Source organism: Calliopsis andreniformis, chromosome 6 (assembly GCF_051401765.1).
Source record: "Calliopsis andreniformis isolate RMS-2024a chromosome 6, iyCalAndr_principal, whole genome shotgun sequence".
Taxonomy (NCBI): domain Eukaryota; kingdom Metazoa; phylum Arthropoda; class Insecta; order Hymenoptera; family Andrenidae; genus Calliopsis; species Calliopsis andreniformis.
In genome coordinates, this window is record NC_135067.1 from 13,983,249 (window position 1) to 14,004,602 (window position 21,354).

General features: G+C 40.1%; 1 protein-coding gene and 2 long non-coding RNA genes across 4 annotated transcripts; 2 read left to right on the forward strand and 1 right to left on the reverse strand.

The window, feature by feature from the left end:
• The first annotated feature begins 3,813 nt into the window (after positions 1–3,813).
• Positions 3,814–10,876, forward strand: LOC143180848 (xibalbin-1). Of its 2 annotated transcripts, none has more exons than XM_076380847.1 (3): positions 3,814–4,022; positions 9,771–9,849; positions 10,651–10,876. In XM_076380847.1, exons 1-3 carry the CDS (start codon positions 3,941–3,943, stop codon positions 10,811–10,813), a joined length of 324 nt encoding a protein of 107 aa, XP_076236962.1. In that variant the 5' UTR covers positions 3,814–3,940; the 3' UTR covers positions 10,814–10,876. The 2 variants fall into 2 exon arrangements, with proteins under 2 accessions (XP_076236962.1, XP_076236963.1); XM_076380848.1 differs by having other exon boundaries at positions 10,678–10,876.
• A 7,219-nt stretch (positions 10,877–18,095) lies between these two features.
• Positions 18,096–19,315, forward strand: LOC143180542 (uncharacterized). The gene is made up of 2 exons (XR_013002145.1): positions 18,096–18,532; positions 18,676–19,315. It is a non-coding gene; the product is annotated as an uncharacterized LOC143180542 (long non-coding RNA).
• Positions 19,316–19,441: 126 nt separating this feature from the next.
• LOC143180543 (uncharacterized) lies at positions 19,442–20,244 on the reverse strand. The gene is made up of 3 exons (XR_013002146.1): positions 20,170–20,244; positions 19,804–19,979; positions 19,442–19,739 (listed from the first exon to the last, which is right to left on the reverse strand). It is a non-coding gene; the product is annotated as an uncharacterized LOC143180543 (long non-coding RNA).
• Positions 20,245–21,354: the final 1,110 nt, after the last annotated feature.

Here is a 21,354-nt window from a genome sequence, read left to right on the forward strand (position 1 = left end):
CTCGGAAGACAAATGGTTCTCGACAGCCACGAGAGACTTTCTGCAGGGTCTACTTTTGCATTTTCAACATCACAGGTACACTTTATTTCTCTTTCGTTTTCTATACACCTGATACATGAGATAAATGTATTTTGTACACGATTCTTACAAATAATTTTATTACACTTTTGACATCTTGTACTTTATTTAGTGTCAAAGTGACCCTGTCGTCGTACGAGGGTTAAAATACATTTTTTTGGTCCCTTCATAACCACTTCAAACCATCTGTCTTGTATAACAGAAGACTGTCAGCAGAAAGTGCCTACAGGTATTTATATAAAGTATTTCGTGGAATCTGACCACTCCACACTTTGGAACCGTTTGAGCATCTACGTTTCGCAATGCATCGATAGCCACGTCTCATAGCTCGTTCGACCTGCCAAGAGCAGTTTCGGATAGAACGATCTCTTCTACGCGATATGTCGTTCGGAAACGTGGGTGCCTACCCACGCACACGATACCAGAGACTTGGTAACGCTTCGTTCGGCAGGTTTCGCGAGCACGTCCATTACAGGTTCGCCCTGTTGAAAGCGTTTGCTTTCTGAATAAATTGCATGCCTTCGAAGAACAATCTTCGTTCTATTGCGTAAGTAACGCGTCAAAGAGGCCTCTGTTTTCATTCCCATAACGAAATCATTCGACCAGACTAGCGATATAGTTGTATATTTGCTCGTTAATAAGATAGGGATGAACAGGGATGAATATTCAATAGAGCGTTGGGTAACTAATGAAAAGCTGCAATTATTGTGAACTAGAGGATGTTAAGTATTCACTGCTAATTCTTTGGAAATGTTATCTTTGGATAGTGATATTCTTCTTTTCGTAAAACACAGATTACTTCTTCTTGGTAAATTTATTTTAATTTTAATTTCATGGAGCAATTATTTTTAATGATGATTATACAAAGAAGTACGTAACATGATCATTTATTTTAAAGTTCATATTCTTGAATAATATAATTGGATTAAAAATAACAACGTGCGTACTTTTGCAGAATTAAGAAATTTATGGTAGATTAAGCAAAATCTAGAAGTGGAAACCAAATCGAGAGAAAAAAAAATTCGATTCACCTTTGGAATTTGTGACACAAAATGCAATTATTCGTGTGAAATTGCATTTTTGCACGAAGTGTGCACTTTTCGCGATCCTATTTTTAAATTTCATTTTTTTTAAAAGTTGGAAAAGCGAAATTCCTCAAAAGAATAATTTAAAATTAGTTGCTATGTTCGTAACTATTTTTCGTCAAATTTTTTCTCGGAGAAATATTTAATAAAGGAATATTAAATAAATAGACTAAATAATTACAAACCCTTATTACTTTGTTACAGGACTTTTTTCTATCTGCCCCAGGCAGTAAATCTTGATAAATTTTCGTTGGCATTCAGTATATATAAATATTAGAAGCTTCGTTGACGTTGATCGAGTTTGCAGCTTGGAATAAATAAGACTATAATTGACTTTTTACCTAACTTTCTGACGCAATTAATAACCGACTTCAACTTTCTATATTCCAATACTTTGACCATTATAAACGGGGAAGAATCTTTCAAGAAAAAAGAAGTAATATTAAAGTCAAAAAAGTAAGACACTTAACGAAGAGAGACTTAATATCTTGTTCAAGTTTCATTGTTACAAAGGCTTAATGGATCTAGCTGTCTTGAAAATACAATGAATATACCTTCTATACGCGGAAAAAGATCAAATAAGGGGTGCGTTTTGCTTTCAATTTCCCTCAACAACGTGGGCAGAAGGAAGCAGGAAGTGGTTCAATTTCAGCCACATTTCTGAAGGTCGATTCAATTCGTCGCGGTAAATAAACTTTTATTAGATTCGTATTCAGCACATAATCGTCTAGCGTTCCTTACACAATACAAGCTAGATATGGCAAACTGCAGCAGAATAGGGGTGGGGGAAGACAACAACTCTGGGGCCCAGGAGGGTTGAAGGTTAAAGATATGGGCCAGTCAGTGAGTAGCTGTCGCGTGGATCGGATGTGGAAAAGTTATATCATAATAAGTACTGTATATAACAAAGTTATATAGAAAGAAGTGCTGTGTGTGACAAAATTATATAGAAATAAGTGTTGTGTGTGACAAAATGTAAAAATAAGTATTGTGTCTGTGAAAGAGTTATATACACTAACACTCTGTGTGTCATTGCAAAGAATAGATGTGTTACTATAAGGTGCCACACACAAAATATTCTCAAAAATTCTCAATATTCCTACTTCCCCCGAACTAAAAGCGCGGTTATTTAAAAACGACCCACTCAACAGTTCGGTATTTTCAAATAACTCTGTGGTTAACACGAAAATAATTTTTCATCGCACAAATAGATGTAAACGCAAGAGAACCGCGTGGGAATAAAAGCTATCTACCATATCGTTGTTGTTATCTACCATATCGTTATCTACCATAACGTTGTTGTTTGCTTCAAACAAAAATAACAAAACAAAGACTAGGGAAAAAGATTAATGCTGCATGATGAACTAGCGGTTATAGTAAAAAAACTAGATAGGGGCTGGATTCAGCATCAAACTCGGATAATAAATGCACGGGAGTTAATGAACGGAAGTAAGAATAATAGTATCGGGACAGAGTATCGGTTTCGAGCTGGACCGTGTACATATGCACGTACGCATTGCACAAATAGACTTCTGGCTTAATTGCAAATGCATGGGTACGCAAACTAAACAGGTATACAGGGCAGAAACGCAAACAACGCGCGACGGTTATGATAGACACTATTAATGTTACCTTTTCGAAGGGAGGGAGGCTTGAACGTAGAATGTAACTTGAGGGCTGCATTTGTTTAGGGGCTTAGGAGATTTTAAGGTGAGGGATTTTTGGATCAGGGATTTTAATTGAATCTCTGCTGTGCTCGAAAGTACGTGCTGTCTTTAAGCAAAGTGGGGTGGAAGAACTTGTTGCGCAGTAGTATAAGTCAACGTATGTCGAAGACACTTTGTTTTGGGATATATTTTATTTGAAAATAAATTACTGTGCAGTATAGGTGTAACATTATTACATAATAACTTTAACTCAATATTTTTTCCGTGTACAGAACACAAAGTTCAAAAACCACATCTTAAAATAATTGATCTCAACATGTACCAAGTCCACTTCTTTTTCGTGTAACTTAATATACTCTGGCCTCCAGGTATAGTTTCAAGATTACTCGAAAGTGGTTAATTTTGAACATCCACTGCTCTTCAACTCACCGACCCAGTCCCAAAAGAACATCACCCCAATTTCACTCTTTTCAACCCTCCTCTCATCTTCCTATCAAGAACCAACCCTCAAATTTTCCCTCACCTCTACCCAAACAGCCGTGCACACCAGCACAGACTACATCCCAAGTAAATAACCCGCGGCTCCTAAGCAGAATATTAACCATGAACTGTGAACGACTCGAAATGAGCGTCGCGAACGTCGTGGAAACGTGGCTCGCATTACGGGCCAGGTAATGACGATATAGGCACACAGTGAAAGGGTACCAGTTGCTCCACAACCAGTTGCTCGTTCCAAGGATAGCGGCCACCCTCGTTTGGCGGACGGTGGCATCGTTTTGGGAACTGCCCCTCGCCCCTTGGACCAGATGCCCTTGTAAACCTGAACGGGTGTCCAGATACCGCCAACGACCATGGAACCTCGCCGAAGTCTTATCCAGAGACTAGCTCTTCGCAACAGGATCCTCGTGGGGGCGAGTCGCCACGCCTCCCGCGTCTATATAAGCTACCAGACCGACGTGGAAACCTCACTTGCACTCCGGCCAGTCAAGGGTACGCAACATCCACGAGGAGAGTCCCGATAGTCCACCCCCGAGAAAGTAGAAGAAACGTAGTTACGAACAGCCTGATTGAACAGAGGAAGTAGAAGAATCCCAGATTTCTTCGACAGTCATGAAGCTCTGTTTACTGTGGTTGGTCTGCTTCGTGGTCCTCCTCGTCGACAGGACCCTCGGTAGTCCTTACTTCGACGAAGGTGAGTAGTTGATTTCGATGTGGTTTACGTCTGTGTGTGTGTGTAGTTTGAGTGTCGAGGAAGGTAATATTGCATGATAAAGGAGGTTGCTGGGAATTTAGAGGTTCGAGGTGCCTGGAGTGAGCCGGTGTTTCTGTTGTTGTTTCAGTCGGCTGAGTGGTTGTGATTTTTTGTGAGTGGTTGTGAACTTAGTGAGGTAATTTTTTAGGAGGTCCTGGTAGGTATGTTTTTTGGAGGTCTTGAAGGGGAAGTTTGGGCTGCTTAAATTAGATAATTAGAAAATTAAATATTCTGATGTGGGGAGGAGTTTATTTGTATAATTGTTGTTAGAGATTAATATTCTCTGAATTTTAAGGTTCCTCGAGAAATATAACATTTGAGTACTTTAGCAGCCTGATTTGAATTTACTTTTGATCTATCCTATCACTGTTTCTTTATTTCTAATTCACTCAGAGATCTATTTTTTAACACAAAAGTCACCCAAATCTGAATTTTTCCATTGCGATAAAATTCGAGTGTTAAGTACCTCAATAGCATTCTATGTTACTCTATTACAGCGATAATTTTGAATTCAATTTCAATTGAACTAGAAAATTGGAAAAAGCACAAAATGAGGTGCCCATAAAAGCGAAGCTTAAATAGAATATTTCCTTGTCATTTAAAACTAACGAGTACAATTAAGGTACACGTACAGGATAAAATTAAAGTCGCGAACAATATCGTTTATTTTTAGTACTGCGTTCGATTTTCCATTCTTATTTCACGCTTCTTGCACAGCCACCAAGTAAACGAGCTTAATCGACGATATTTCGGTGTACAATTACGGATAATCGACACATTACGATCACTGTTACTGTTAATAACCAGTGCATAATATAACTGCGAGGCTATTACCATTGTTTGCAATAATAATAGCAATTAAACATCATCGAAGGTGATTATAGGCGCAGCATGGTTCAATACGATTTCGCCCTAGATTCGATGCATTAACCGAATTGATACCTTTACGTTCTGATGTAATGTTCATGAATTAACAAACAATTTTTATATGAATTGCAAAGAGCCCTTGAACCCACGTGGGAGTTAAATCCACAACGATTAAAAAATAATAAAAACATGTGTAGTATTTTCCTTTTGATATATTTTCTTGCGATAAATTAACGAATTAACGAATTCTCATACTTTTTCAAGAATTTCTCTAATAATTTATTCGTAAACGTTCAACTATTATATGTTACGTTTAATAAAATTGTTCGTCAAACCGTTGACACAGTATCGAAGGAATCGCGTGCAGACAGCGGATTGCGGCTAGTAGTGTGAACCCGTAAGCAGTCATACGCATAGCGTAGAATCCGTTTTGTCAGTTGATCCGCCGGACCGCTGGCTACTGTCACTTGCAGTGACATTTCTCGAGACATTCTGCTGACACGATGTGGCGAATTGCATCAAATTTCATTGTCCCGAGCAACTACATCCATCAGCAATTCTATACGCGCAGGCGACGTTGGTGAAAAATGAGATCCATAAAACTGACAATTTCTTTCCAATGTAATTATCTCGTGCAATATGTCAAATGTCGTGTGTTTAAAAATTCGTGAATTTATAGATTTGAGGATTTGAAAATATTGGAAATCGAGGAATTTGCTCGTAGCAATTTTGATGACTTAGAAATTTGGGCAACTGAACTTGAAGATTCAGTGATTTGTAGATCTTAGGATTTGAGAATATTGGGGCTCAGACGAGAGCCCTTAAAGCTTTGAGATTTGAATAATTTTTAATGAAATGCAGTGGTCGGTCTTAAATTATTCACAAGCCTTTCCTGAGAACGCAAAATTTCCTCATAGAAATTAGTTCCCATTTAAATGTCGTTAATCATGACATTCGATGTGAAGCAGTATTCTATGGAAACGCGTTACGCAACGAACGACCATTGCGAAGTAAATAAAACTGAGGTTAAATTACCAATCGATTTTGGGGTGTGGGCGATGCAATCGAACGTGCTTTTAATTAATTTCAATGGCTTCCTAGGATGTATCAAGTGGTTAGAATGGAAACATCGAACCAAGTCTTGTTCGCGTGTTTCTTGAAACGTCTAGAAGACTACTAGAGTCACCATTAGGCAAATTGAACAAACATAAGATGTAGCTAATTCAGAGTAGATCCTTTTGACAATAATCTTAATTATTTTCCATATTGCTTTTCCATAAGCAAGATTGTATTAACACGCTCATCCATGTAAAATAAAGTACCTATTGAAGTTAATCAGCATTAACATGTACTCGTCCTCCGAAGTGACGAAAAATCTCACTAAAATTCATGAAAAATAGCACGATTCTCGTTGTTGTTTTCTGCGTCGTTGACATTCCTGCGAGTTCTTCGATAGAAGGAGGAATTTCAGACAGCTGAAATTCTCCAGCACAGTTGTTTCTCCCCCTGCCATGGAATCTTCCATCTCACGTTCGCTCGCATCTGTTAAGGATTGCAATTAGAGACATCGATGTTCGTTACCCTGCAAAAGCATCATGGAGAGCTCGCTTTTTCTATTTACCTTGCATACTCTTTTCTCGTCACGTAACAGAAATCGAATCAGTTCCCTTCATCAGGGATTTAACGCGAATTCTTCACTGTGAAAATAAATTGTGTACTATTCCCTGAGTCCGTCGTTGGAAAATGTTGCAGTATTTAAGGATGAAATATCAGGATGCGTAGGTGTAAAAAACGAAGAGCACCGAGAATGAAAATTGGAGCAATAGAGCTCTGTAATTCGTTATTATACAGAGTGAAATATACAAAAATTTTGTTATGCTAATGAATTCTTCAAGAATACTACAGACCCCGAGAGTAGATATTGCAGGGACGTCCGTCGCAAATGATAGAAGAAAATTGGACCTTTGTTAAAGTTGATTTTACATTAAACTAGCTGTGAAGTGATAGGACAGACGATGAATAATAAATTCAGTAGTTCCTTGCAAACGAATTCTAGAGTGCAAGTGTATTTTTTGTACGTTCATCAAATTTGAGTGGAGTCTGTAGGGAAGGCACAGCTTTAAGTAGATTGTCCCTATCACTAGTCAGACGTATTCTCACAGAAGCATTGTCATAACGAATGTCGCCACGCTGCACCTAATTTTGCCCCTTTATTTTTAACAATTTCATTACAACCACCATCAAATTTACTTCTCAAAGTAAAATCGATTCAAATTTCATCTCACGTGCAATTAATTGGCGGTGGCCTTAATAACCGAATAACTTTAGGGAGTCCCTCAAAACGTCGCCAAAGGACAATTTCGTAATCCTATGGTTAAGGTGGGCTGTGAGAATATTGAAACATTGACAGCATCCCCAGGGTAGGCTGCCGGCGAGAGAAACGATGAGAGGGTTGAACCTGGCCACCTTGGATTACCTTAATCCCCGAGGTTGGTGATGGGAATACCGACGACCAAGAAAATGAAGAGCAAGGAAGATAACGAATTATCATTGCGTGTGCAGCGTCGAATGCTATTCCTGTCCCTGAACTCTGTCAGGATTATCTTCGAGCAATTAATGAATTCCTTGTAAGACTGCTCTTTTATACATCTTCTCTTTGACTCACGGTTCAAGCGACGTCACCTTTCGCGTCAAGTGGACTGGAATTTTTTGTCTCATTCGTGATCTAAGGATTCAAAGAAGTCTTTCGATTTCTTATTGCTTCGTACTCTTTAAGGTCCATTGGACATTATTAATACTTAGGATATTGGCAGATATAAAAGAGTTTCGAAGTACTTCATAGTGAATACTTATTCTCCAAAGGAGTTCAATTTTGTGAGTTTTCTGTCAAAATTACTTCTCGATCATAACTCGAATTATTTCTGATTCATTATCTAACAGTGTTCGAATTTTTATTAAAATTTTCAAGCTTCAACTCAAGTACTTCTTACTAAACTATATCTAATTTTATTGAGTTAGTGTACTTATTTATTTGTTTAATGTATTGAGTACACATTAATTATATAAAATTGAAATGTAGTTTCACTTTCAAATTGTCTGTATTGAAGCTGATTTTCCTTTTATTTTTATTTCCTGCAAAATGAAAAAAATTTTGATACATATTTACGTACCATCCACGGGCAACAGCTAACAATTTTCGAAAGTTCAAGCCACAACTTCGTTCATGAAAGCTAATAAGATCCTGAGGAAGTTTTGAAAAACGGATGTCAAGGTTCCTCGCGAAGTTTAATATTTTCTCAGGCAGGAGTGTCCGTTTACGTGCAACGCCTTCGAAAATAAATTCCATAGCGAGTCCATCAAAGGAAAGTGTATCGTTCAGAATAATTTCCTCGATGTACATGAAAATTAAGAGACCAAGCAGCCTTCAACGGCGCATGAAGAGATTTTTCATTCGAAGCGCGAGAAACGTAGGAAGAATTTCAAATAGAAAAGCTCCCCTCGAGCTTGGCGTCTTCATGGGTGTTCGTCGCTTAAGAAATTTTCCGCTCTTCCACCAATTGCCTCAACACATGCTTGAGAGTATTTTGAAAGATTGAGGATTGAACGCGACAAATGTTCTTATTTTTCACACTCGACAGCAGCTTATTGCATTAAAATTCCATAGTATAAGAGATATCTGTTCATGAATTTTATCCCAATTGTTTATTCTCCTCGTGTCGTTTACGATAAGTATGAACTATCAGCGTGGCAGCCAATTCCTCGATTCACTCTTTCAATAAACTGCAGATTTCTTGGAACACTGGTTTTATGGATTCGTCTGTATTTTATGGGGGACATGAAACAGTTGTGCACAATTTGACTTTTCTATGTGAGGTTTTACAAGTGTGGTCTGTTAAATTGATATTGGGTATAGATGTTTATTTATTAAAGTGAATGTAGCATCTGTGATGAAGATTAAAGCTGAGTGTTTAACAGAATTAAAAATATATATTTTTTATTTCTTTCTCATATATTTCACCTCTTCCTTAACTCTAAAAAACAAGGGAAACATCCTTACCAAGTGTCAGTTTACATAAAAGTAAATTAGTCTTGCAAATTGAACGATAAAATCAGCAAAATGGCAATGCGTTCCGTGAAACTGCTAGCTATACCTGTGACCTTTCAAGAGAATATTTGTTCAGATAAATCTCAGTCTCGTCTAATCCGCTTTGCATTCTGGACAAGTACACTGCAGTAATTCCTTGTTGCATGTCGTTGCTCGCGACACGGTCGTCCTGTCCTCCCAAGGAGATGAGTAGAAACGAACGAATTTACATTGAACAGTCAGGACGAAGCAAGAGACAGCCTTGAGGTGGAAATTAAATATATCCCGTGAAAGGGTTCTTCTATTTTTGCTTCTTTCCCTTTCGCTGCCCTTTCGCGTCTCTGATAATGGACCACCAGTTACATTCGTGCTTGATTGAGCGACGTACGTTTCTTTCAGCGGGGAAGAATCGATTCTCTAAATGAGACTAGCAGCCCTGAAACAGGGAATCCTCTTAAGTGTTTTCCTTCTTTTCGCTCGCTGTTTGTAGCAAAGTAAAGTCTTTCTGCGAGGGGACTTGACAAATATTTTCTTGCTTGAAAAATGTGACTATGTATCTACTGTGACTTTTGTCATAATTGTTGCTATTTATCTAAAATTATTATTCGCAATATTTGTAATTCTTTAAAGGTGAGTCCTAGTTATTACGAGAATAATTATAGTTTAATTCTTTAGTTCTCGATGTTATTTTGAAAATATTACGTTGCGCTAATTATTTTAATTCTTGCATGTTGCAGACGAAGAAGCGCTGCAGGTCGCAGACTCCGATTATGCAGACAACGCGTTGGAGAACCTCATGCGAGAAGCTCAGCAAAAGTGAGTATTTATTACCTTGTTTTATAAACTTCTGTATTCCTATCTTTATCCCTAGATATATTCAGTTGTTTTACCTCGTACATTGAAATTCAATGTAATAACTGCTAAGAATACATAGAAGCTTATATTCCAGAGCAAGTGTCTCCCGAAGGTGTTATCTTAACATTAAGTCTACAATTGTTTCGGTTTATTGAAGAATAGGACAAGTCTAAAATAATCTCAAGATCATATCTGGACTCCAAAACCAAAGTGCACTAAGTTACATAGAAAACACAAGATTTAATCTATTGTGATTCTGAGACCCAAGTCCAGATATGTGAAATGCTTAGAACCACTCCTTGGGATCAAATACCCCAAGATTTATTTATTTACTTTTTAGATATTATCTTTAACAAACCCTGATTTTTGGACTTGCACTGTTCTCCAATTCATCGATTAAATCTTTAGAAGACTAATTGTGTAAACACATTACTATCACGTCACGTGAAATCACATTATATAGTTATACCAAATCGACAGTGGAAGTGTAACCTGTTTTTCCTTTATTTTAGACCTATTTTGCTACAGTGTGATACAAGTTTGCTGTAATATGTAACATGATTTCACGTGACGTGACAGTAATGTGTTCGCACCCTTAATTCCTCTGTATTCTTAGTCGTTAATTTAGTAGCTAATCCACAGATCGTAGTTACCCTAGTCGTTGCTGGAAGCAGATTACATCCATCTTCCATTCCCCATCCCTCATGTTGGTGTCTCGATGTCTCTGCAAGACATTGTTTTGATTCCCCTAATCTCGAGTAGACGTACCTCGTTGATCTACCTGTTTAGGCGGGCCTGCATAAAACGGGGAGGAAACTGCGACCACCGACCGAAAGACTGCTGTTACAGCTCCAGCTGCAGGTGCAACCTCTGGGGGTCCAACTGTCGGTGCCAACGAGTGGGCCTCTTCCAAAAATGGGGCTAAACGACTCTCACGAAAACGACTATGATCCACATACTTATGAACCCATATATTTATTATTTTAACACGATATTTTCTTAAGATTTTCCTCCCTCTCTTAGGACTTCTTTTACGCCACTCCCGAACGATCGTCGAGCAAGCTCTACTTCTACTTTGACGCTGTCCCCTCGTAGCACTGGTAACTAGACGCAAATTTCAACCGGTAGTGCGATTCATTTTCTAAATAACAGGTGACAGTAATGAACAGTGATACATAGAGGATGAATTTCTACAGAAATAATTTCTGAGTCAGCTCGACGATACTGCGGTCTAGTTAGCTTAAGTTCTCCCTATAGTTGTAATTATTTTCGTTCCATGTTCAACGAACGTTATTTTTCTCCTCCAACCTCCCTCGGTTTTTGTAATGCATATCTCGCACCTACCTCCCTCGCGTGCAATATCCGAGTAACAAATTTCACCCCGTGAACTCGTTTCCCGTTTCGCCCTTTTGTTTCGTTTCATCGCAACGCTGCGCCCTAGAGTGGGAACTTTTTTGCGTTACACTGTCTCGCGAGTTTGATGTGTATTTTTTTTTTTTTTTTCATCGCGATATCCTTCCTTACCGTATTTTTCACGTAACTGTCTTCCCTCCTGATTACGATTAATTAACGTATGTACTTCGAGGCCTTGCGCAATCTGTTGTGAATAAAGAAACCCCAGTGAAGCGAAACGCTGAGTAAGGGATAAAGGTTGACAACTATATTTACCGATTTGCTTATTTTTTGTAAGGAGAATGAAAACTTAAAATGTAAAAAAAGGGAGTACGGAGAGGTTCGCGTTAACGTAGATTATTTACTTTTTTTTTTGTTATAGACAGTATTAAGTTCGAATAAACGATGGAATATGATCGCGAGAATTATTTGAAGTACTTCGTGGGATGAGCAGGCTTGAATCGAGGCTAGTGCTCGATTCCATTAGTTCAAGTTGTCCAGGTTCTGTTAATCGAATCTACCCAGATCTAATTGGAATATTTATTAAGTTAAAATATTACAGGCGGAAATGGAGAGGGAGCATTCGCCTCGTGATCAACTCGCGTTATACATTCGTTTCGATGCTGTCCTTATTTCACTCCTGACGAAGTATCTTCCGTGTAAATCGGCAGTCGCGTTTAGCAATTCGTTCGGCCGCGCCAGAGGTAATAGAAAATTGCGTGAGATTAGCGAAAAGAATAATTACTCCGAACGTTTTCTGGCCGATTCGAGTCTCTCTGGTGCTTCGTATCGTCATCTTCGATCGGGTGCGAAATTGGCGGCTCAACGAGCTTTGAGAAATCAACGGAAAATTCTTGGATACACTGTCCTCTGATTGGTGTTCCTTCTAGCCACTTTTTCCAATTAGACTACAGTGTTCCTTCACCTGATCCGCCGTCGAAGGTGGCTACGCTTGATTCGTAGAGTAATAATCGAAATTGCGACGTTAATTTGTAATTGGACACCGCAGACGCGGCTCCAGATATCGAGGAGAAAATCTCTCTTATTAAATCTCAAACGTACGTACCTACGTCTATGCATACTAATTATGAACTTTAAGGAAAACTACAATAATGAATGTTATCGTATCGTATTGGAAGGTGGATGTACATGTACCGATATATTATGGAAATATAATATATATTATATATGTACTAGCAAATGATTCTGTCGCCTGAATTCCTCTCCGTAATATTAAATCGTCTCTTTTTTATTTTAATTCAAAATTAATCCCGGCATTGTGAAATGGATCCTACTTCGACGAAGGCTTGAATATTTAAATATCAGTTTCATTCGCCAACGGCTGCGACAGTGCAAAAATGCACCGGTTCTCGTTAGACTACCGAAGTTAAGCTGCACTGGACACAGGCGAGTATGAGAACAGCTCATTAAGTATAATGTTTTTTTTTGGATGAATATTTAAGAGTTTGTAGAATTTTGAAATTTTCAAATATTCAGGTTTTGTACGAGCTCAATCGTTAGGAAGCTTCTGTGTGCTGTTGGCGAATCGATGATGTTCTAAATTAACTTGATAAGCTGATTAGAGTGTACTTCATAGAATTATAGCAGCACAATAGGGTCAAAGAGACAAAGCTCGCTAACAAATAATGACAAACAACGTGAAGACAGTTTTCCTTTACGACTCTCGTAAAAAAAGATGACATCTGAATTTAACTCCTCAACGTCGTTCCGCGTATCATACGGATTTCCATTTTATCACATATCCATAAAGTGCCTGTAGCATGCTCCTTCAGTTCTCCTTAGAAAAATTTTCCTAAATAACATTTCAATAATCCTGAAATTTCTATACACGACTTAACATAGAAGACATAAGTTTCCATTTCTATTTACTCAACGTTTCTCCAAGTGAAAATTCTCAATCCTCAAAGCACTAAAATAATTCCCACAAACCGGCAAACCCAAAGTCACGAAATGAATCAATCCACCCCAATCAAGCCAGCGACCCATTAAAAATCAATCTCGAAAGAAATCTGCACCAGTCATCTCCACTGCCACCCACTCCCACTCAACGTTACCTCCATTACAAATCCTCAGTAGAAACAGACGTGCACAGGGGAACGTGGCAATTCCTGGGGCACGGGCGTCTCGTCTCGGGGACGCCAGGGGTCATCCAGCGAGCACGAGTCACGATCTGAAACTCGGCCAGAAAGAAGGCGCGTTATCTCAGATCCGTGGCGACCTCGTGGTACAGCACGAGTGGGTCGAGTAACTGGATCGTGACGTACGTTCGACTTCCATCGCGATGTACTTGCCACGGCCGCAGGATACCGCGGAGGACCTCGAAGCGAAGAAGTCCCCGATCGAACGTGGACGCATCTTCGAGATCCCGATCTCCCTAGGCCCCTGGTGGGGAAAGGTTAAACGAGTTAACCTCGGGGGACCACGTCGACCTACGATCCCCGACTCGACTCTGGCGTCGTAAATAATCTCGCCGTGGTAATGAAACGTGCGGTCACGACTGGTCTCCGGGATTATTCGGCTCCCAAACCGGGATCTGCCGATAGGGTTCGGCCTAGCGAGATACTTGGACCGTTTCGTTGGAGAGGAAATCCTTGGGGACGAGCCAGGAAGTGAGGATTTAGGACACACTGCCGCGTTCCTGCTTTTGGGGGATGAGGCATTCGGAGGATGGTTCCTTAGACTGCAGGGTCCTGATATGACGCGCGGAGAGGCTATTCGAGGATATGGAGGATGTATTCGGGGAAACTGTGGAGATCAGGATTGCCCTTTGAATTAGCTTTTGGGATGAATTGGATCGTACTTGATTCATGGGGTGCGAAATTAGGAAACGTTTAGAGTGACACAGGGATTATTGAATTTAGGCACTGAGTGTAAAAGTGGACTAAGCTACAGTTTTTTCTGAAACTGAGTTAGTAGTATTAATTTATTACACAGAAAGTCTGGGCTTTAGATCACCTGTTTTTCTGATTTTTTCATGTAGTGGGCTTAGTCTGTTGTTCTTAATGCCTCTCAATTATATGTGGAATTTTAATATTTTACTTTTTGGAAGGGAATTAAGTAAACTGAAGAGGAGTTAAAGGAAAAGTGTAGGTACTATTGTAGTAGCTTTCAGAATTGAGTTGTTCACAGGTAATCTAAGAATCAAGATACTCAAATATTTGTGTCGCCAACGACGTAGCACCACTAATAGATTCTTTTAACGCGACTTGTCACACTTTTCGTCGCGCGTGGTTCACCGTTTGATTGGACATAGGTCAATTGGTTTTCCAGGTCGTGTCGCCTCTACTGCGCCGAGTAGCGTAATCTACTTAAGGAAAATGATGCGTGATCCGCGGTATGACGAAATCCAAACCGGTCCTCCATTTGTGTCTCCACTGTTTCCTCGTTCGTACGAGCGTCATTACACCTTTCACACTTTTCACATTCGTCAGTGAAAGGGACGACTGGAAAGTCGGAATCAGTGGCTCGTAGAGTTCGATGACACCAAGACAGAAGAAACCACAATCTGTAGATCACGTTTTGCACGAAGCTCCGGTTCAACGAACTTCATTCCGATCTCCAACAGTGCCACTACGTTTTTCGGTGGCTATTCTCAAGGTAGCGAAAGGTCAGAGCCGATGAAGAGGATAAGGCAGTCGACGACAACCTATCGCTGATCGATTGCATTTATCTCGTTTGACGCGGTTCGGGACGCAAGTAGCTTCATTTAAGCAAAACTCTGTCCTAGGTGCTCAGTATTTCCAATTAAGGTCAAATAATTAGTCGCTTCATGGAACAAGTTCCTTTAATGTGTAAAAACTGGTAACGCTGTTTTGTCGTAATTGGCCAGACATGGCTAGGTTTTGTCGCAAACGGTTTAATTACATTCCTTTGTTCCCCCCGCGCTTCCTCTTATCCAGTCGAGTAATCTCGACCTTTTGGGTTCACTGACCCGGCGAAGGAGCAGCCGATCAAAGTGTTTGCATTCCCTATCCGAGATTGCAACACCCCTTTCTACGAGGAAACAGTGTATCTCGGTTATTATCTCTCATTTCATAAAAATTTCCTTGAATTTAGTTCATGAAACGCTTTAATCACGGAAACCCGAAGGAACGTGGATACGGGAAGAGGGTGAAGGTTGCCCGCAGTTTTATTGTAATTTTAGAAATTACGCTCGAGGAGAAATTCCTGTGCTTCCTCCTTTGCTCGAGCAAAATTGCGAATTCCTAATGAAGCAACTTGCGTAAGTGGCTGTTGTGTCATACCTGGGTTTAATCTTTATTAACTAGGTAATTGCTCTTGCAATTGTGATCTTAAAGAAAATATAGATACTCCATTCGATCGATGAACGCAGAATTTTTAGTATAGAACGTATATCATGAGACTTATCATGAGGATCAGGAACTAGAAAAATGACTAAGGAGGGATTAGGAAGAGACTAAAGGATTACCATAAAGTCGAGCTGTCAAATAGTTTCTAAAAATTAATATTTTCAACACAAACCTATCTCAAACACGAGTTTATATCGAGACAATACTGTAACAATTTCTCGCGCTGATTAGGGCCAAATATTGACGATCATTATTATTAAATATTGAAGTATAAAGCCTTTTACAGCGTTCTTATTCTGTTTTATCTTCGACCTCGTCTAACCTTTACTCCAATCGATCGATCGATCCTCCCACGACGAACACGTGCTCCGAGTCGGCATAAGGCACAAGTTAACGGTGGTTCGCTTTCAAGCGTGTACCACTTGGCGTGCTTGTTAAATCGCCTCCTCCATGGAACGACTTTCCATCAATATTCTAGAAAACTGTCGCAGTTTCCACGGCCTCTCGAAGCTGAAGATCTTCCTCGTGACACCCCCGAACTAGTCGTTGCGTCTCGCCTGCTCTCAACGTGCTATTGCGTAAGATTACTATGCGAAAGTGCAACCAGTAACCTTGAGGAGCCCCGAGTGAATTACCTACGCCTTGGCGTCGCGACCATTCTCCGAGCATGTCAGTATAATAAAGTGCTCCATGGTGTGTGTATGTACGTATACGCGCTCTGCTTCTGACGGGAGACGAAAAGTTTGCTGTTTGCTAGCTCCGTCATGCATTTGTAATTGCGTAGTTAGAATAACATGCATTCCCTGTGTATATGGTGTATAGTGCAGAGGTTGCAGAAGATAGCGAAGGGTGAAAACTTTAATAGTGTGGAGAAGGGGAGGATTTGTGGGAAAGTTTGGAAAATACTCCTGGGGGACATTGCAGTACTCGCTAAAGTCTCACCATTTAGATTTCTCAGTTTTGAAATTTTGAAATTATAATATTTCGACATTTTCAAATTTTCAAATTTTCAAATTTCGAATTTTCAAATTTTTACATTTCAAATTTTCAAATTTCAAATTTTCAAATATTTCAATATATATTCATTTTCAAATCATTAAATTTTTCAAGAAGATAAAATACACAGAGCAACTATAAAGTAACGCTACTTATAGGAAAGAGGATCATTGACAAATTTTTTTCAAATTTTAGGTGCTTTTTCCCTAAAAAAAGGAATGAAAAATTAATTCAGAAGAAAACTAGTAAAACCATGAAGCTTATATGCACTACCAAAGTTCATCCATAAACTTCCAGTTGAGCCTCGATATGTCGTGCATTACAAAGCGTGCAACTTTTTCAACTGCCAACCATACTCTAGGTTTCAATCATCGTTCTGTTTGCATGGTGTCGTCGTTTAATATTCGAACAATGGAGCCCCCATAAACGCGAATGTTTGGTCTCGACGTCGACTAAGAGCAACACAGCAGGCCGACAATATTTTTGCCGATTGCATTCGCGATCGATCGGTCGCGAAATAACGCGGTTCGTTTAGCGTTTCCACATGACCGCTGATTTACCGCCACGAAGCATCGTTGTTCGCGCGGAAACCATAATTTCAGTAGGATACGATGCCGCATTCCACCACGCCTTCAACGCGTCCCATGAATGGACGTTATTATAAGCCAACTTGTCACGAATGCGGAGAAGGATAATCCGTGGGAGGCCACGTAGCGAAGCTTGCTCGTGAAAAAATATTAATTAGTTTACCCGTAGCCTGTGGAGCTCTCTATGGTAAATACCACGTAGATATCTAATTATAAGTTTTTGACGACAGGGAAAATTGTAATTAATGGGTCTGTGGTACAGGAATTTTGCAAATATTTACTGACAGAATTTCCAATTAGCATAGACTTTGATGAATCTCTCATCCGCTGGATCGAATTTTCTTGGAGTATGTTAGTAATTATTTCTATTGGATTTTTTATCCTCTCTCTGTGGAGATTTTTCGACTAATCAAGTTTTCATTAGAGGATGCACATATACTAATGTACGCAATAACGTGAGTTTCATTGGTAAAACCGGAACGCTCAGCTGGCGTGTTTATGATAATTTTTAATTACGGGTAAAGTTGAACGGAAATTCCTTCGAGCTCGTATAGGACGTGAAAGGGGATGGAGATTATGATACATTAAGTCAGAAATGGTGAAGCAGGCGCGGGACTAATGGGCCCATGATATCGTTAACGATGCAGCGCTTATTTCGCGCGCGTTAACATTTGAAATTGTCTGCATTGCATACGCGCATCAGTGCGTTTCCTTTTTATTGTGTGTAAAACGCTACGGGATATCATTGCACTTCCGTGATTACGAAGTCCTACGTCATAGCGTTCCTGGGTTTGCAAATGTTTGCGCAATGATCACCGCGAGATCTGAAGCACCTTGCCGGAATTACTTCAGAGTCTGTTATTTCCTCGTTGGTTTACGGTGGTTCAAGAATTTCACGTAGAGAGAATTTAACGTTGAACATCTGATGGAATCTGATAACGTTTGATAGCGTCTTAGCTGGTTACGTTTCTAATGGCGATCGTGCATACTTATGTTTAAACAAGTTTAATCAGAAAATGAGATGCGGAAGTTTTTAAGCTTTGAAACATGAGTTCTCGAGTATATTTGTTATTAATTTTGAATGTTATGATCATTTTGGGAATTATTCGGGTGTGTTGTGTGCATCAACAATTATGCCTGTATTTCATATTAAATTGTACGTATTATTTCGATAAGCTGATCATATACTCTCTCGTGATTAATTGGAGTGTCAGAAATACCCTTTATCTCGAACGATCCAACTGTTTCAATGCGAACAACGTCGAAGTTTGCACGCTACGAAAATAACTTACGTCTCGTCACTACTGGCACAGAATGTCAATATCGCTGAAATATGTGGTAAAATCTGAAGGCTTAAAATATATAGTTTCAGTGATTCTTTATTTTTTTTACAAATTTTTCAATATTATCGTACGAGTGTAATTATTGAGTAAAGATTCCAGAAATATCTTCGTGAAACCCCAAACTTGAAATGCTTTTAGTCACGTTAGTTATACTGGGAACGAGAGGCTAAACTGATTTACCTTCGGCGACAGCTATAGTAGCCTGTAAAGTCTCGATACGTGGAAGGAGACTTGGCTCCTCTTTTGTCTTCCTCTTCACCGCAAAACGCAATATAAATTCGCGACGACGACTCTTCGTCTTCCAAATCGTATATCATGGACTGACGTCACGAAACACTTTGCATCACCTGTAGTCATCGCAGTATAAATGGTACCAAATGTTCAAGGTTTGAAACACGTGTTCCATTTCTTATCTATCGTGTACAGATTCCAGTTATGAAAATTACGTTAGACGTTACAACTGTGTCAAGTAAAACGCTTAGCATGTGATCAGAACGTTTAATGAAGATATCTGTATATGTAACTTCGTCATTAAACTATATTTGTCATTTTAAGAGTTTGATTTAATGGCTGTAATAATTTAGTGATGAGCCTTGCGCTTTACCCTAATTATTGAATCATGTGTCAAATAAACTTATTCAGTTTTTGTGATGCTTATACTTTGTACAGTGTGTAATAAAGAATTATTATTATTATCGTATGGAATGTTGTGGAAGTTATAGATAAATGGCTCTTTAAATTTAAATTTATAGTAAGACATAGCACTAGCCTCAAACTTCAAGTACATTTTTAATAGATAATTCTATTATTTTCAATAAATCTCTGTTAAATTGAAATATATTTTAAATCTGAATAAAGGAGACTTTGTATTCGTATAATAAAATTAAGACTCTGTTTAACAATGTACAGTTTTTTCGATACTAATTGAAGTCCCGTTCACGAGTTTATTACGAGGACCAATTTGTAAAATACATATTCAACATGTTACCATTATATTGCCACCACTGTTCCATATTCTAAAAGTCCACAAATCCAACCAGAATATACAACACCCTTCCATGAGCGTGAATTTTTTAATGAAATCCCTGTTGCTCAAATATTTCATTCAAAGAATACTTCCATTTGTTATCTGTTATCCAATTAAACCACCCACTACCACCTCTCCAAAATTTAAAAACTCGAATCCATCTCCCCACACGAATCTACCTAAATAAAAGAAAGCACTGTTCATTTACCAATACATCAGGTATCTCCAAGATCGACAACCTACCTCCACTTTCAATCCGTCAAACACCCATTAATCATCATTAATCATCGCCTCATTGACCACTCCCTCAAAGTATCCCCACGGAAAGAAACGCGTCTTTAGCACTAGCTTTACAACCATTTCTTCTACACCTATCTCAGCGTCAAATTAACGCGTAAACGATACCGCTCATTTCCTTCAAGAAACAACGTAATTATACAGTATTAACTTATAAATCAAACCATAAGATACTATATATTTATATAAACTTTATAATATTCAACATTATACAACATTAAAACGCTACTATACGATTTCCTATCATCTCTGTACACTAGACGGTTTTTATTGATCCATAAACAAAGAAACAAATAAATAAACGTTACATTTATCCCGCGGAATTCGAAGTGCATCAAACAGCCGCAAGCCCGATATTAAAACAGTCCCCTCGCAAGAATGCAACAATCGTAGCGGCGACAGTACGCGAGTATATACGCAGCGATGCAAATCCCAAGGTGTGTACCGCGAGGGAGCAAGAGGCATCGAGAAAAGGGAAGGGAGCGCGAGAAAGAGGGTCGTTGGGTAGTGTCCGCGAGCACGAAGAGAGGGGGAGAATCCACGGCCAGGAGAGGAGCGCTGGAGCGAGCCCAACAGTGGCGGTCGGCTCAGTATGCCGCGCAGCGCGCAGGCTCGCGTACGCGTTATTGTTTCTCTCTGTTCCCGTCTCCCTCGCTCTCCTTCGCTCTCCCTCTCCCTCTCGCTCCCTCTCTCTCTCCCCAAGGTGTCTCCTACGCAGTCAGCGCGGCCGGAATACGCAAGTACAAACATCTCGGTGTTTACGCGACGTCGCGCGTGTCGTCGTTCCCAATAAACCTTCGTTTTTTCCTCGACCAGGAAAGATCGCACGCGAAGGAAATCCCAGAGTGCCGTCGCGTCCGCGGCGAAGTGTGCCTGCCGCGACCGAACGTCGGTGGATTCGATCGTGGTGGAGAACCTGTTACATCGGCGAAGGTGTGCGTGGCTCGTGGCACAGTGACACCGTGCGCGAGAGGTTCCTGGCGGGGCGTGTGCGCGACAGAGGGCGAAAGAGCGGGAAACGCGCGGCTCGCCGCGGTGGATTTTCAAATCGTGCGCGATGCGTCGCGGCGAGACATAGCGCAGAAGATCCACGGGAACGCGGAACGGGACGCGACGGGACGCGACGGGACGGTGAAACGGTTGCGAAACGGCGTAGAAGGAGACGCGGCACGAAATGAAGCGAGCGTATCCCAGCGCGATCGATAACTACAGAGAATATCAAGCGGTTCGTATATCCAGCGCGCACGAACCTAACCTAACCGTGGCTCGTGCACGCGATCGATGCCTGTGAGAGTCGACCGGTTCGAGGATGTGGAAATAGCGCTCCATGGTTTGGGAACGTGGAACGTCACGGGGGATCGAGGAACAGGCCCCCGTTCAGGAAATAGTGCCCCACAACCGCGCCATCTTGATCTCTCGAAGGGAGAACGATGACAGGTGGACGCGATCGGTGATTGACGATCGGCGTGGATCGTGAGGAGGATCGAGCGGTC